This window comes from Leptinotarsa decemlineata, unplaced genomic scaffold (assembly GCF_025532065.1).
Source record: "Leptinotarsa decemlineata unplaced genomic scaffold, Ldec_3_MD MMD2_P_RNA_scaffold_12, whole genome shotgun sequence".
Lineage (NCBI taxonomy): Eukaryota > Metazoa > Arthropoda > Insecta > Coleoptera > Chrysomelidae > Leptinotarsa > Leptinotarsa decemlineata.
This window is the reverse complement of record NW_027412526.1, coordinates 9,334,328-9,352,761: the sequence shown is the minus strand read 5'-3', so window position 1 is coordinate 9,352,761 and position 18,434 is coordinate 9,334,328. Positions and strand designations below refer to the sequence as shown.

At 34.4% G+C, this 18,434-nt stretch overlaps 1 protein-coding gene across 5 annotated transcripts in view; it reads left to right on the top strand.

The window, feature by feature from the left end:
• Nucleotides 1-18,434, top strand: part of sdk (sidekick cell adhesion molecule) — a 556,813-nt gene that overhangs the window by 381,129 nt on the left and 157,250 nt on the right. For all 5 annotated transcript variants that reach the window (XM_074173770.1, XM_074173767.1, XM_074173757.1 and 2 more), the window contains one exon: nucleotides 3,129-3,224. In XM_074173770.1, coding sequence (XP_074029871.1) covers nucleotides 3,129-3,224 — 96 coding nt within the window. The remainder of the gene's footprint in view (nucleotides 1-3,128; nucleotides 3,225-18,434) is intronic.

Genomic DNA, 18,434 nt, shown 5'->3' with positions numbered 1-18,434 from the left:
ATCGTGTCGTTTTCAATGAAAATAGAACTTTAAAGAAATTAAAATAATTTACTAAAATGCATAGAATATAGAATAGATTGTATAAATAGTATGGAATTGGCCGCGGTGGTAGTGCGCCCGACTCACGATCCAAAGGCCGTGGGTTCGATTCCCGCCTCGACTAGATATTTTTCTCGAGAGAATTTATCTGGTTGAAGCTGGGATGATTCTGCAACCGTGTTAGGAATCACACGTTTAAAGGTAAGACCTCGTTAGTCCTTAGTTCGCACAAGTTTCTCAACTTCTGAGAGTTGTTCGTATGGGGGCGACAGCTGATTAACGGAAAAACAAATTTTAAACAGATTTTTTTAAACAGAAAAGTAAATCACAGCAAATGCTCAAAATGCTGGCCTTCTTCGAATATTATTCACTGCACGATTAATTTCCCTCCTCCTCAATCTTCCGGACTCTCTAACAATGAGGTGTTGAAGGTCCTTAATATTTTGATATGATAAGCGGATTATCAAATTTATGTTTATTTTTTATAACAGAAGGGTCTCAACTCCTTTGTCTATAATAAAAAAAATTCACTATACAATTAGAAATTTGAAATTTTTTTTTCATGCAGAAAAATTATTGTCCAAAAGAATGTGAAGTGTATAGGACGTAGATGTTCTTAATCCTGTGGCCAGATTAAACAATATTCCATAGAAAAGGATTGAAGGAATGGCTACTGCAGAATAATTTGAAAAATATATGATATTTTCAAATAATTATCGTTATTGACTGTTTTCAGAGAATATCTAATATCGAACATGACAATATAATTTCCTAAAGTAAAAATCAGTTATAAGTACCTAAATGTCACGCACAAGCAGCATTTTTGACTACTTCCTTGACTATTTTCTTCATTGGTATTCAATTGTTATTTAAAGACATTTAAGCAATTTCATTGGTCAAAATTATAGAATGAGAAATGCTTAAAACAATTTATAGAGCTTTATTTGAAAAATATGTGCCCAAAAAATATTTGTTCACCCCCATTAAACGATTCTTGAAGTTGAGTGAATAAATGTGATTTTTTACCCAAAATCAGTATAAGAAAAGTTATACCAACTATTCATGAATAAAACGCATTAATTGAAAAGCGTTTCACTTATTTTCAAATAAGTCGTAACAATAGTTCCACCAACTTTCTGTTCCACAAACCTTCAAGCAATATTAACTTTCATGGCCATTATCTTAATTATTAAAAAAAAAACATTAACACTCACAATCTCACATTCACACTCCATAAATCAGTTTCTGATCGTATTCTTGCTCAACACGTTGTCTATTATCCTTGCGTGTCCTTTATCAGGAATAGATGTGACATGGGCCATATATCCTTCGTGACAGACCGGTTCCTATTGTTAATTATTCGATCGAATCGTCTAATGAACAATGCATGCGTTTGACATGGATTTTCTCGGTCTTTGCCCTTGTTGTACATGATGCATCAATTATTGACCACAATACGCTGTTTCAAGTTAGTTGAAAGTTTGGGGAAAGGAAGATTCTGGTTTTCCACTTTTCCACCTTTATACAAAATAAAATGGGTGGAAAAAATTATGTTGAATGGTTTCATTAAAAAAAGATAATAATTCGGAAGGTTCTAGGTAGCCGTCATCACATCACTCTCTTCAGAAATCTACGGTATTGATCAGATAAAAAAATAATCAAATAGTTGGGTGTAGCGTAACCTAAGTTAATATATAAATACAACGCCTAACGATTCGTTTAGTTCGTTTAGTACCTCAGTATTACCAGGTAATCCGCCATTTTGTAGCTGCGACCATCTTGGATTTACAATGATACAGCATTTATTTAATTGTATTGTCTTCAAAACTAAATGTGTGTACGAAATTTCAGATGAATCTGTGAACAGGAAAGGGGTCAAATTTCAATTACTAAAAATAATGATCCAAATAAATAAAGAAATGAACAAACAAACCAACAAACAAATAAACAGGGCAAACTAAATAAATCCGTTTGATAAAAAATGTGGGAATCTGCCAAAGAAAAGAAGAAACCACTATTACTGTTTTATACCAACACTAAACCCTTGTTTTCAACACCTCGACACTTGTTTCGAACACCAAGTGATCATCTTCAAGAGGAAGATTAATCTTCCTCTTATGGAAGATCTTCCTGTCCAGTAATATTCATTACTTCACCAAAGGTTTCAAACAGTGCATCACAAGAAGAAACCAATTGATTTTAAAATAAACTCTTCACAAAGATGTGTAGATCATGCAAAGCAGTAACTTTCAGGCAGCTATTTTCATATGAACATTGGATTACACGAAAGAAAAAATACTTTTAGAACTACTTATATTACATTGAATATTTTTTTCTATTCACTTTGTATTCCAACATTCGTTGATTGAATCTGATATCATTCACGTGATTACTACACAATATAGTATATGAAAGAGATGAAATTCCACTTACATGAAACTCTGTCATCCTCAGTGGTGGACATCGATGTTTCGGAATAAGACAGTTGTCTTTCTGTCTCTTCAGTACCGATATGGATAACATTACAAAATGAAGCACTCAATTCATTCGTTGAAATGTATGTTGTCAAAGAATTTATTGGTAATGATCGATGAAATGTTTGATATCAAAATGCTCATGAATGAACATCACACAGCTTTCTTGTAAACGTGTTTTCGTATTTGTTTTCTGATTTATTTTCCATCGATAATTATAACTAACAACAAAGTTCATATTTCTAGTTATTTACTTGCTTTTATTCTATTTCCGAGTTTTCGGGAGTATTTGGTCATATTTATCCACAATTCCAAATATTTTCTATTTCGGACCATTTTTCATCTGTCGTTATAGTGACACTACCACCACTACATTATTGACGTAGCAAATTGGCAGTTCAAATTCTTATTAACCTACAGAGGGTAAAGTTGAACCGTTCGAGATTGTTCCACTTTTTGGCGAAGGCGTCGGTTTTAAATATCACCATATACATATTCAAAATAAAATCAATCATAGTGAGTTTATTAAAGCACTTATTTTCTGTTTCAATTCATACTTCTCACACAATTTATTTCTCATGTGGTTATTTATTGTTACCTGCTTTTTTGTTTCAGAGAATTTACTCCAAGCACCTAGATTTACAACGTCTTCTTCGAGTAGCAGCATTATTAGGCTAGGAACAACAAAAATCGTGCAATGTCAGGCTTTTGGTAAGTCAAAATTATTTTTTCCGTGGATAGAGTTGGCACTAGAAATCTTCCATTTGTGACTGATTTTTGTTCGATACAGAGATATATATCTTCACAATATTTCAACAAATTTCCATCAACCACGAAGGTTCTTAGTGAAATCTCTAATTGCAACCTTAACTTTTACTGGAAACACAATTCTCATGAGATTAAAACAATATTGAACGAAAGTCACTTTTGTGGAAGAAAATCAGTTTTTTTATCGACCTTCCACAATCTGACAAATATGAAAATTGTAATGGAGAACTTCATACACGTGTAGAAAGGGTCAATTTTTTAGTTTACCCTTGTAAGTTACTGCGTGAATTCGATATATTTTTCACAAAGAAAAATGTTACATTTGTGAAAGATACTGAAATAACGTTTCACAATTAAGTTCAATTGGTGTGCAGGTATAGAATTTGCTGTGAAGTGGCCGTGTCAGGTGACGCCGAATCACCTGGTTACCAGCTCACGCGTTTTATTTAAAATTTCATTTAAAGTTCGTGCTGGTGGTGTTTAATGTCTTGCATAATGAAGAACAATAGTGAGGAATTGTGTGTTCCTGACGATATTGAAGAGGCTGCAAAAAGAGCTTCAATTGAATTGTTACGAAAAAAATCGGCTCAGCAGTATGACGCATATTCTAATTTTCTTGAGTGGTGCAGACTCAAAAACGTCGAAGGAGATATCAGCGAAGTCGTCTTCTTACTCTATCTAGAAGAGAAATCAAAAATATGGAACTCGTCAACTTTGTGGAGCAAGTTTTTAATGATAAAGTCAAGTGCGCTCGTTAAAATTAGTGTTAATACAAGCAAATATTTCAAGGTAATAGCATTCTTAAAGCGGAGAAATTAAAGTTATAGACTCAAAAAATCAAAAACTCTTGCGTTTGAACAAATCCAGAGGTTTATAAAGGAGGCGCCGGATGAAAAATATTTGATGATAAAAATTGCTACTATTTCCGGAATATATGGAACCTGGCGTGAAGAGGTATGCCGTTTATTAATAGAATGAATTAAATTAACGGATACATCATTGATTGTTCAAATTCCAAATACAAACACGAAAATAGGTCGTTCTTTTTGCATTGTCAGAAAAAACATTGACTATTTCAATAAATACATTGCATTACGCCCTTCTGTTATCAATCATCAACGTTTTTTTCTGAAATACTCAAATTATAAATACAGTGCGAACTTAGTTGATATAAACAAGTTTGGGAAAATGCCCTCTACCATTGCTGAGTTTTTGAACCTCCCGGAACCAAAGGAATATACAGGTCAATATTTCAGAAAGTCTTCTGCTTCTTTGCCAGCAGAATCAGGAGCAAATATAACGGATATAAAGAAGCGCGGAGGATGGAAGTCTACAATAGTAGCTGAGGGTTACATCGATCAATCTTTTTCTTACAAAAAGGCTGTTACTGAAAGAATAATCCCAACAGCTAGCTCCAGCATTACGGCATCGTCCTCTTCACTTGAAGAATTAAGTGTTGATTTCCATGAAATTGTCAATTGAGCAAGTTCAGATATACCCCAAGGCCCTCCAATATCGCGAAGTATTAATATATCAGCAGTTGTTCTGATTATGCTTTTCATATTAATGCTCATAAATAATAATAATTCAATTAATGTATATAATACATTTGTAACACAATTTAATTGAATCAATATCAATAGAAAACTAAATATATGGCACTCTCTCCAACTGACCCTGGTCAACCAACTACAGGGGTTGTGAAGTTACATAGTCACGTATGTTTGGCACCACTAGTTTGCACATGCCCATATCTCTGGAAGGAACTGATTCTATTAAATACCTTGGAGTCATTGTTGAAAACACCTTAAATGGCACGAACATATTACTTACGTCACAAGGATAAGATCACTCATGAATAGATTCTACACTCTTCAAGATTTATTAAACAAAAAAAATTTAATAACCCTTTATACTTCTATGGTAGAATCAGATATAAGATACTGCATTCTCTCTTGAGGAGGCATTTTTAATACTACAATAAAAACTTTACAAAGTGCACAAAACAAAATTTTAAAATCAGTTCTGAAGAAAAACAGAAACTACTCTACCAATCTTTTGTATGAGGATACAAAAATATTCAATGTAAGGTCTCTTTACATTTATCGTTGGCTAATGTGGTCTCAAACGAATTGTCAAAAATGTTTGCTACAAAATTCCCGAACAACAAGAGGTGTTATAAAAAACACACAATTCACAGTTCCCTTAATGCATAAAAATTTAACTCAAAAATCAGTTTATTTTTATGGATCAAAATTATATAACCTTCTCCCAAATAATATAAAAGAACTAAAAAGTGCCATAAAATTAAAAAAAAAAAGTGAAACATTTTTTAATTGAAAATTAAAATATTTTCAATATATTCTAAGTACCTAAACAATAATCTCCCAATTACTAACCCTCACAAAAACACCCATAGGTTGTGAACTATACGCCTGTTTTGAACAGGAACATTATTCTATCAATTGTTCCACTTCTCTCATACGTCTCCGATTTACTTGTTTTTTACACATCTTAGGCTTTCGCATTATGAAAGCCTAAGATGTGTATAAAACAAGTAAATCAGAGACATTCTATGTACAACTAATCTTATCTCTGCTCCACGATATATTTTTAGAATAGGAATATGATCCTTCAAAAGATAACTTTCAGGAGACAGACATTAAGTTGCCTAACTCAAACTATCACTGGAGGAATCATATTGAACAAAATGTAAAAATGTATTTCAAATTACCTGTATTGAATTGAATCTATTGTTCATAATAAAACTTCCTTTTAAAATTGAATAATTATGTTTTGTTTATTGCTATTTGGTGAAAAAAAATCTTGCTGAAAATACTGTTAACAGTAATCTACTAATTTGTAAACATCATCTTTTAATATTCTTGACAACCATCAAAAATGTCACTTTTAAGGGCAATTGTACAAAAAGATCTTTACGTGAAAGAGTTTTTGAAGAACTGGTGTTTCATAATACTAGTGGATGTGGTTATTCCTAATTTTTCCAATACCTTTTCCATAACTCGTATACATTCTCTTCAGACACTGGCTAGTGAATAATGATTTTATATAAAATATCTGTTATTCTTTGTTTATCACACCAGAGGGGAAACATTTTCATAAACATTGGTTTTTATAACTTTCCTATGCATGCTGGCTATAGAAAAATAAACATATTATTCATCTTTGACTTTGTTATTCAAGTGCAAGACAGCGCCAAGATGTATTGTCTGCTCGAGTCTGAATAGGGTTTTTCACAGGATTTCTCCAGTTTGGTCATGTCAGAAAAAATCCTCATAGCATTCCTTATACATAAATCGTTAGCAGTATGTTTTATTCACGAAACAACAATAGCCAGCCAACATTATTACCTCAACATCTGCAGTTACATATGCATTTCTGCGGCATGAAATAGAACGATTTACAACGGCTTCGTTCCATATTTATGAGAGACGAAGCCCTCTTTAATAATTTCAAAATTCAACGACCAGTATGTAAAAATGTCACGTAATTGCCTTTGTAGCAGAACTAACGGTGTTTGGAGTAAACTACTCAGCAAATTTAATGTTTCCCAGAGGCGTCCTTTCGTTTTCCGATCAGTTAGAGCTGGGCTTCTTAATTTTTTTTCATTCGCGACCCATTTATAATTGCGAGTTTCCTGACGACCCCATATAGGTATAAAAGAAAGATAAATGAATATTTTTCGGTGATTTATTTATTAGGTAACAATATACATATAGATATGAAAATAAAATTACTGAACTATTTGGGAACGCAGCATGCAAAAGAATACTCTTAGGACATCGATTCCAATATTTCGACACTTTTTATTGACATCATCAGAGAAACTACAAGAGTAAGAATCTGTGTATTTACATATTGCTTAAGTTTTGATAAAACGTTCAGTCAATATTTAAATGAAGTTATTAATGTTGAAATCTAATACGAAGAATTCACAGAATAAGGAGAGTATTCGAATATTTAACTTGATGGAGGCTTGTTTTTTACATCAAGGTCAAATTTCACCAGTGGTGTCAATCTAATCAGTTGAGGTAACTCAAAAACCAGTTTCATATAACACTAAGTTGAGATGTATCATGAAACACCCTATGGAAAAGAAATTGACAGATGCCCTAACTTTTATTTGATTAAAATTGAAGATAGAATATAAATTTATGAATTTCACAATATGAATTAAATAAATTTGAAACTAATCGTTAAAAATATGTTAGAAAGTTGACAAATCATTAGAAAGGTTTTGAACATTTCCTTGATCCAAGTGCAACATGTAGGAATATATTTCATATGAAGGTGATTGTAAGATGAAGGCCATCTCTGAAAAGATAGTTATGTTCAGTTGCTAATATTTTTGTACAATTGAAGTCCATACAATGACCTTCATTATTTACGTGATTACTCAAAGCACATCTTTCTGGTCTTAATCTTCAATCACTTTTATGAGATGTTATTCTATCTTTTAATAATCTTGTTGTTTGTCCAATTAATTTTCCATTGCTGTTGATCATTGCTGTTGTCACTGAAGAAGATAACGAAGAGGAAGAGGAGAATGTAACCAATATCGAATAGAACTGGCCGATGAAAATGCATATTAAACTAATTACACAGTTCACGCTTGGGGAAGCTTTTGTATAGCGAAACACGTGTCGCGGTTTTTGTAAAACCCTTTATAGTGGAAATCATACAATAAACTGTATGGATTGGTTTCAGAGGCGAGTTAACATATGTTTATCCGTAACGCTATATTCTCGGAGGCAGAAATTTTGTATGTATGTTCGATTTTCAAATATTTCAACTGAGGCGCCAGCTGGTGGGTGAATTAATATTTAGTGTCATCATTGCACCCATACGGATCCGGAGCGGGTCGCTAGTACAAATTCAAAAACAAAGAAATAGGGTCGATCGGGGCTAATATGATACAAAAATATAAACTTTTCACTATAATACCTAACCATATACATTAAGCCATTTTGAAAAAATACTGGGATATATAATTCGTATTGGTTAGTTGATTTATGGGTGCGATATCGTCAATGAACGTAAGACGAGACTAATGTTATACCAGTAATTTTCTCGATTTTTTGTCTTCAGCCATATAAAAGATACAACCGTATCTTGTTCATGTTTTTTCCACTAAAAAAACTCCTTTGGAAAAAATAACTAAATCACCGTTTATCGAAAAAACTCAACATTTTTAACATTCCATGATTTTTTCAGTTTCTTGTATGAAATTATTGAATATTATAATATTCAAAAGTCGAGTTTAAAATCAGTTCTCCTCTCCCTCCCAAAGCAGGTTCAGCAAGTTTTTCTACCACATCTTCATTTTCAATAAATGACACATCTTCCGGATCTTTCCAACAAAAAACTGTGGTATCTTTTATTCGTGTGAATTTTACTCTTGGTTCACCAGCTTCAGTATCCATAACTTGAACTACGTAATGCAACTCTTTCTTCTTGGTTGCAAATTTAACTACAACTAAGTCATTGATTCTAGTTGTAGTATGTTGGTCATGCATGTCACTACCATTGCAGTTTCATAAAGTCTTCTCAAATTCCAAGTCTGACTCTTCTTCTCTCTGCATGGCTTATATAATGTCGGAATCACTGCTATCCTCATCTGCAAAATCAATTCCACTCAGGATATCTGATTCGCTGTCTGACGAAACCGTTATTTTCATACGCTTCTTTTGATTCCTTTTTTTTCCTGAATTATCTGACTCTCTTCCTTACTTGTTATTTCGTCTTGGGTAGCATTTTCCGCTGGTTGGGTTTCATGGGTGCCTGATGTGGTTGTTTTCTTATGTTCCTCATTCACTCTTCCCCCTAGTTTTTTATCTTTTTCGGCTTTCTTTCTCTTCCATTTCTTGTTTCTTTTTGTGTTCGGCAGCAATCCACTCTTCACTAGTAACGATTGCTGCCCTTGAAGTTAGTTTCTTTCTGGTTTTTTTTTTGGAGCAACGGTTTTGTTGAGTCTTTGTAGAAGCAAAGTCTCAAATGAACGAGAGGTACTTGGAGTGCTGATTATTGAAGTAGAGGAACCAGAGTTCCTGTCTGTATTTGGGCTGGCTATGACTGATTGAGATAGACCAACTGAAGATCCACATTCTGCTGAAGTAGAAGCTACCGCCAATGCAAAATCACTAGACGGTGGTGGTTGTGACTGATTGGAAGACGAAGGCTGATATAAATCGCTTGACATAGAAACTTTGACTGATGGAACAGCGTTGTCTGAGTTTGAGTCCGTCATAAAAAATACTGCAAAGAATGATTACAAATTCACTTTTTATCAATTTTCTTTGGTTACTTCTGTACCAATGAAGGATGTTTAGGTCCCACGTATACTTGAGTATTTTGAAACATGCCTTGTCCAGGGGCTGCAAAACATCTGTTGTATGAGCAGGCAGTTTTACTATAACAACTTACTGGTTTTTGGCATAGATAGCTGTCTCTATATCCAAGTGAGTTAGATGACCGTCAAATATCAAGAGGAGCGGTCTCTCTTTTACTTCCTGACAAAATTTTACGAAGTAGGCGTGGAATATAACAGAAGCCATCCACCCCTTTTCACTACAGGCATAGAACGTACCAGGCACATCTTTATCCCCTTTCCAACTGGACCACAAGTTGGCGCCTTGGAAGACTATTGAAGGCGGCATTACTTCACCTGCAGCATTACAGCATGCCAAAACTGTAGTGTTTTTTTCTGCCACTTCCTTCTTGAGTTCAATGAGTTTTCTCACCAGAGAGTAGTTTAACCCTAGAAGGAACGGCACAAAAATATGTCTCATCCAGGTTGTAGATATGGTTAGGTTTATCATCTAGCTTTAATTCCTTAATTTGTTTCTCAAGCAAGTCATAAAAATGGTATATGATGAACGGGTCACTGATATTTAGACGTTTTTTCTAAAGGCTCCATTTTTTTTAGACTCAATTTATGTCTTTCACAAAAACCTTTATACCAATCATGCCCCGGTCTATAATTTCTAAATGGAACCGTCACTGCATTTTGCTCCACGTATTCTTTCACCACATCCAAGACTTCCTCTTTGCTCAACGCAAAACCATTTTTTGCCATGGTCTTGAGATTTTCGGCTTACGAAGCATCACTTTCTTCTGGCAGAGCTGTCTTGTGTCCAGCATGCTTCGCAGTGTTGTCCTCGGTAGGATTATTAGTTTTTTTCATGTATCGGCATAGGAACATTTTCTCAATCTTAAGATCCTTGGCCACATTGCGCAGAGACTTGGCCATCATATATCATTTTTTTAGCACAATCAAAAAGTGTCTGTGGATAAACTGTTCTTGTCCCTTTACGAATGTACTTACGCACCATTTTAACACGTCTTTTTTTATATGTCGAATAAGTTTTTAAAAAAATACAGTCATACACTAAAACTGTTAGCACTATCCAAACAGAGTATAAAGCTTGTATTTGTGATCTACAGGTGGTCCTGCAACAAAACAAAACAAGTTGAAATCCAAGAAAGTTACAAAAACTAATAAAATGCACAATTTTCAAAGTTTTGCATTATCAAGAAAGCCCCTTCAGCTGTATCACAATAGCCCCAATGTTTGTATCAAATTAACCCCCTTATTTGTATCAAATTAGCCCCCTATATGTGACGTCATATATCTCGTGAAGAAATTACCTATTTTGAAATTTTCAAATGTAGAAACATAAAGCTATCTTCCCCCAATACGGGTGGCGCATAAAAACATTTCTACCTCAATAAACAACGGAGTTCAAATAAAAGTTCACAGTCAGTCACTGAAATTTTTTTTGCTTAAAAAAACCACTGCTGATTATTTATTTTTTTATTGTCCACTTACCATGCAATAATGAGAACTTTCGTTATGCCCAACAATAATAGAATGTATTACTTAGTTAGTATTTTTTTTAAATATTTTTGGCACAAAGTACGTAAATAATCTCCTGGTGTATCATATTACCCCATTTTTCATGGTGTATCACATTAGCCCCGATTGACCCTACTTTCAACAGAAAATGAATGAGTTTTTCCATTAACCTGATGTCGCTCCCTGACGAATAACAACTCTCTGAAACTAAAATGTGTGCGAGATAAAGCTTCACGAGGATTTTTTTTCGATATAGTTGGCCTTAAAAAAACCTAACTTGGCTGTTATGCTCTGTATCGTAATCAAATCAGCACGCCTCTGTATCGTTAACTACTTCTGGTGATTTACAACCTGTTACATATGAACCACCTAAATTAGCGACTAATATGGAATCCACATTCCGCATTCGGCTCGTTCGTTTCTGACAGACGACAAATCATGAAGTTCGCATGCGGAAAACTTCCGCGCATTTTTGTCGACGCGACGAATGAGAGGTTTCGTTTCATGAAATTTTTGGTAATTATCATTGTACGTGCGCGCTTATTCTAATTGAAAACTTCCGTACCTAACATTAATCAACTCCGGTCGACAGGTAGTTTATGCTGTAGCTAAAGTCTTTCATCGATGTCTTTCGTAAAACCGAAAGAGAACGATATTTAGTTCGGAAAAATACTCGGCAATATCACATGGCTTGGCTGTCCGTTTCTCTGAAGTTTACAAAAAAAATTGCTATAGTATTGTGTACCGGTTCTTCGAGGTATGTTTCTCACATTATTCCAAACCTAGAAAGAGAAAACCATTACTAAAAATCCAATGCAATGTATTTCGAAGCTCAATACGGGAGTATTGAAGCGTAAATTCGTCATCTGCGTCTGTATGAGTCATAGCCGGTAAGAAAATCAACAAACTCTACTTACCCACAACTTATAAAAATTTCAAACTGCTTGAAAACTTTCGTGCGTTGTTATTGAAAAAGTTTATTTAGGATTGTTATCTCAAAGCAATTGAAATGAGTTGAAATTAATTTTCTTTTTACCAGCTGTTGCCTCCATACAGTGCATTTCTGTAATGTCCCCCTCCCCTTCTATTTTTTGAACGGGTCAACTCAAAAACTTGAAATTTGGGATAATTAAATTAAGGCATGATACCAAAAGTGTCAAATCTGGCGAGCGGGCTAACCATTCTGTAGGACCTCGACGGCCAATCCAGCGACCAGGAAAAGTAGTATCCAAATAGTTTCTTACTTGTCTGGAGTAATGTGGTGGTGCACCATATTATTGGAATACAGTATCCATATCGAATATAATAGGGTTCGCTACGGCGATTTCAGTGATGAGAGGGTCAATAGCAGTTTTCAGTATATTCAAATACAGTTCCCTGTTAAATTTTGATCAATAAATAGAGGTCCTACAATATGGTTTCCCAATATTTCTACCCAAACCTTAATTTTTTCTGGATTTTGGGGATGTGTTTCACTTCAATAACAGCAATTTTGTCTGTGAACATTGCCGATTAAAAAAAAAGTACATTCGTCACTAAAACAAATATTGTGGAGATAAGAAGGATGCAATGGTTTGTGTGTTGTTGTTCTGTTCTCAATTTGTTACTTAATTAATTCATTGTTATTGAAATGGCATACACAAATGAGGAAATGGCTGATATACATTACGTTTGTGGTCTGTCGCAGGGGTTAGAAGCTTCTACAAGATATGCTGAAATGTATCCTCAACGGCAGCATCCTTCACATAGAATATTTGCTCGACTTCATCAACGATTACGAGAATATGGATCATTCGACAAAAGAACGCAGGATTGTGGTCGCCATCGAGAAGTACGAACACCACAGCTTGAGGAAGCAGTACTTAATTTGATTGAAGAACAACCTACTACCAGTACTAGAAAGATTGCTTTCCAGCTAAATGTTGATCATATGACGGTATTTCGAATTTTAAAGGAACAACTCTTATACCCTTACCATCTGCAACGAGTACAGGCACTGTTACCGCGAGACTTTCCGAACCGTCTTGAATTTTGCAATTGGATGCTGGAAATGATAAGAAGAAATTGTGACTTTCTGAAGACGAAAGAATTCACAGACGAATGTACAAGATTATTGATTTTCATAATTACCACATATGGGCTGATGAAAACCCTCACGCTATTGTCGAAACTAACCATCAAGAACAGTTTTCTCTTCACGTGTGGCTCGGAGTTATTGGGGATGATTTAATTGGGCCTCATTTTCTACCTCCTCGATTAAATGGTGAGGCATACGTTCCATTTTTTAAGAGAAGTGCATCCGGAACTGCTGGAGGAAGTTCCTTTGGGCGTCAGAAGGGATATGTTTTTATGCATGATGGGGCTCCCGCCCATTTTAGTCAAGTAGCACGTCAGCATTTAATTGAAACATATGCAAATCAGTGGCGAGGAGGGCCACAGAACTGGCCCGTTCGATCCACGGATCTCAATCCTCTCGATTTATCTATTTGGGGCCATTTACAGCATTTGGTTCATCGTACTCCTGTTCGCGATGTAGAGGACTTAAGAAACCGCATCATCGATGCGTGCAGGGTAATCAGAGAGACTCCAGGAATATTTGAGCGAATACGTGGCTCAATGCGCCGACGTCTAGACGCATGCGTAATGTCATATTGAACATTTACTATGATTTCTACATGTTGTGTGTTTTGTTATTGATAAATTAGTTTTGTTTATTACCCTTTATTCGTTTAATGCAGGTACTAACTACAAAATAACAATAAATCCAGTTCGCATTTATGACGATGTATCTCTGTAGTTGTTCGTAAAATAATTTTTTGCTGCGAACTGGTTATTTTGGGCAAAAAACCCAAGGGACATTTTTTGTTCAGAATGAAATCGGCTATCGGAAATAAATTTTAAAATGGTTAACAAGTAATAAGACAAAAAGTTACATTGGAAATAAATTTTAGGGGTTGCGTTTCCACCCCTTACAACTACGGGGTAAACCAAATAAATTACTGGCTAAGTGTCTTTTTGGTAGTACAAAACGTCAGGTATTTTTCAATATTGTAACTTTTGTTACGTGTTCCAAAGTTTCATAATTCAAATACAATTGTTTTGGTTCCATCATTGCTTTATGTAAAGAGAGACTTCAGAAAAATCAATACCACTTATTAAACACATACCTGCCATATGGGTTATCTATTCTAAGGGACTATTTCTTTATAAATATACTGAACTAAAAGGAAAGAAAACAAAAAAATGAAAAAAAAACACATCCTACTTGATTTAGGTGGAAATATCACTTGTGCCGATGTCGTCTCGAGTTTAACTTTGTTTTGCTCTTCTCTAATTTGAGGATAAATTCTCAAGACGTGAAATTTGTGCTGAGGAAGTAATTGGTGAATGGATTTACAGTTCCTGTTGGAATCATTCCGTTGAGTTGGTTTTTTTTACTCCTCTAGCTATCGACTTAGTCGGATATTTTTTTGTGTTTACCGGCACTTTGTCTTCTGTCCTTGCGTAGGACAGCTACATTTTAAGCCACCCTTCTTCCACGTAAGTTGAATTTTCTTATTTTTTCTTCTACTTCTGGATGGTCGAAAATCCTTATTATTTTTTTTCATTGATGTTTTCTCCTAGGGCTTGTTCTTCCACCCCTAGATTGTTTGGGGCCTACAACCCTTGACTCAAGTCATCTTTGTTACCCGGAACGAGTCCTGATGGGTAGGTGTTATCCTGCGCTCCAGACGATCATCCCTGAATGGATTGGTTCCAGTCCAGGAGATCTGACTTTTTATCCCGACTCACCACCCTGAATAGAAACATTAGGTCCACTACCTTCATATTGGACAGAAACAGATAAGTCTAGCCAATAAGACAATTATTTTGAATTCCTTATTTATTTATTTTTTTTTAAATTGTATAATAATAGAATATCATTATAATTTGTATGGGGTTGTGCTACGAAAGAGTTAGAAGAAATTGTATATGCTTATGTCGTTGATTATTCTAATGTGAGACGCAAGTGAGATCTCCCTTGAGTACTATCTCAAATGTTCATGTTCATGATCTAAAATCAATAATAAATAAGGCGAATTCATGAGTCAGGTTCGCTTGATTCACTTGGAATTATTTATGATATCAGAACCCGCTATACAGAGAACCTACCCCCAAGCTAGGCAAAGTTTGTGTTTTAGTTTTCAGGATTATAGTTGATAAGGGGAGTCACTAGAGCACGTTAAATCTTTTTCTTATTATAACTTTCAGGTAAGAACAAACCCCTGATTAGAAGAACGATATAATTTTGTTAATGGTGAATATCACCAGATATTCTCCCTCCCCCCTTATGTAATACTTTTTCAGTGCTTGTGAACAAAATTGTTACACAAATTTTATGCACCCCCTTTAAGGGAGCGTGTCTTAACAAGGGATGCTCCAATGAAGTTTCTTTATATGAAAGATCCTATCTATTTTTCGATGAGGAATCACCTCCTTAAATGTTTCACACTTATTCAGTTACACCCTGTATAAGTGAACAAAAAATCAAAGCTGCATTATTTCCAACAAGGTATGATGTACACGGTTATTGGAAAATTGTTTAAAATTTCTGAACCATTAGTCACCTCCAGTCGATAGGTAGTTTATGTTTATGTAGTTTAAGTTACCGCCTCTCATCGAAGTTTTCCGTTAGATCGATAGCCCGTCGATATCTTTTATTAACCGTTTGAAATTCTCCGTTAAAATATGAAGAGAACTTTACGAAGTTTCCACTTATTTAGGCGGCAATGAAAATAAACAGGGCATTTGTAAAGTTTATGTTCAGCGTCTGTTTATTGGAGTTATTAGGAGCTTGTAGAGATGTTAATAATAATAAAAAGCAGAATGTATGGCATTCTTGCTTGTTTATTTCGGAAGCAATGAACTATGCACTATACAAACTAAACCAAGGAATTCGTCTATTTTTGATCGAATGGGGACAATGAATGATATTTAGACAGTTAAAAATCAATCGAAAGACCCCAAAATTATCTTCACTTTATTCTGTCAGTAAATATATACAATATATATTGTCGTATATATATACAATATATATATGAGCTGCTTATTATTTTTGCCATATTGACATAAACTAAGATTATAATAACCATATACACTTATTACACAACAAAATGTCATGATTGAAAGTCATAGCCCACTATAGTTTTGTAGGGTTTTTCCTACAACTATTTAGTTTAGAAAAAATTTAATTTTCTTATACAATTTAATACAGTTCAATACATTTTTGCACATTCGCGTTTAAATATTCAAAAATCGAATCTCTCTCGTTTTATCATTACTTTGTGGCAATTCTATTTCAATTCAAAACTCGCGATTCAACATCAACATTTCATAAATTGTATCTTTGCAAAAATCTATTTAATTTGGAAAAGATAATTTCAGTTTTTATTTTTGCAAAAATGTATTCAACTTCCAGTAGTTCAAATAAGTATATCATTGCACTTACAATTCTATTTTTGCACCTTAATTTACAAAATATTTTTTATATATCTCCACATTTCATGGTATATTGTTCATCACTGGCAAGGGGGTACTGTAGGGTTTTTCCTACAACTATTTAGTTCAGAAACATTTCATTTCTTCCTTGATTTTTATTCTGTATTGTAAATTTTAGTTAGAAAATCAACTTTTCATAACCGCATTATCGAGCCGTCGTCCAAAATATGCATCTGCTTGGGTCTTCATATTAATTTTTTTATTTTAATTTTTACTTAACATTTTCATATTTTCTCATCGCATATCATTGAAATGCTCGCTTCTCTCGAAAGGAAAGTTTATTTCCGAAAAACAAATAGATATTTAGAACGACACCACCTGGGATGTTTAGAGTATGTACTCTCATTGTTACCACTTTTATGGATTGAAACAAGGAATTCGGGATCAAGTGGTTGACCTTTCTTGACTATATTTATGATCCCGACCATTGTGAGTGGTGATTTTTTCGAGAGTTACTTCGAACACATTTTTTAGCCAATGCATTCATTCTGTTCTGGGATTTTGGCCGAAAACTAAACTCGCTTCAGTCTCCTTGCTCCTTAGAGTTAGTTCCTTGAGGTTACCCTGTACTTTTCCTTTTTGTGTTTTGTTTTTTGTTGTGGTGTTTTGTTGGTGATAAATTTTATTGTTGATACACGTTGTGTACGTCTGATTAATAATTCACCTATCACCAGTCCCGACACCTACTATTATGGAATTTTGGTATAGAAAAATCTGCACTGTGCGCCCTCGTCTCTAATATTAATTAGGGAAAAACATACACGTCGCCTCGTCCGTAATAGAACTGGTACCTACAGAATGAGTCACCAACAGGACTTAAAAATTTAATTTTAATTCACGTAACAAGTCAGGAAAATCCAGTTTTTTGGATGAGTAGTGGAAATCTGCGAGTCTGAAAAAACTGCTTTCGGGCGTGTTGCAGATACTATTTTCGAGATGAGACACATTAACTCTTTATCGCTTTTTGACACCAGGTTACATTTTTTTTCAATCCCTTAATGGACAAGACAGTAGAGAAGCTTATTAAAATGTTCAAATCGCAGAAAATGACTCAAAATAACTCACTGACTTCCTTGAAAGTGTCAGTATATCCATATTGATAGTAGATATCCGATTGAAGGTTATAACCATATGGTTACAATGACCACTAAATTGGCATTGCCCCTCATACGTATCTAATTCATTATGTATACATTTCTGCACATGACAGCTTAAGATTTTCAGATGAAACACTTTCTCAGTATGGGCAATGTAACCATATGGATATGCATATTTCATAGTCAACATTGCTTCTATATTCGTGTAAATTGGATCGGAAACAAATAAACAACATATTACCTGATTCTTTCACAAAACAGCAGTGACACTATAGACATAAAATTACTATGGTTTCAGTAGGAATTGAAACTTTTATACGAATGTCACACATAACCTGAAACACTGCAGCGCTACCAACAGGCATAACCTCGTGAAAACACACACACCGGCTCTTTTCCCTCCACAAAAACAACGTAACTATATTTACTATATTAACGTAGCCCGCGACACGTCAAACGGCATGGATATGACCATTAAACAACATAAAAATATTCAGGGAGTTTTAAATTTTTTGTAGAACAAAATTTCGAACATTTTAATTCTAATTTATATCAAATACTGATATTCGAACAGTAGATAGGTAGATAATAACAGAAACATTCTAATCCTCATTCGTGTTAAAATTTACATGAAAATTTGAG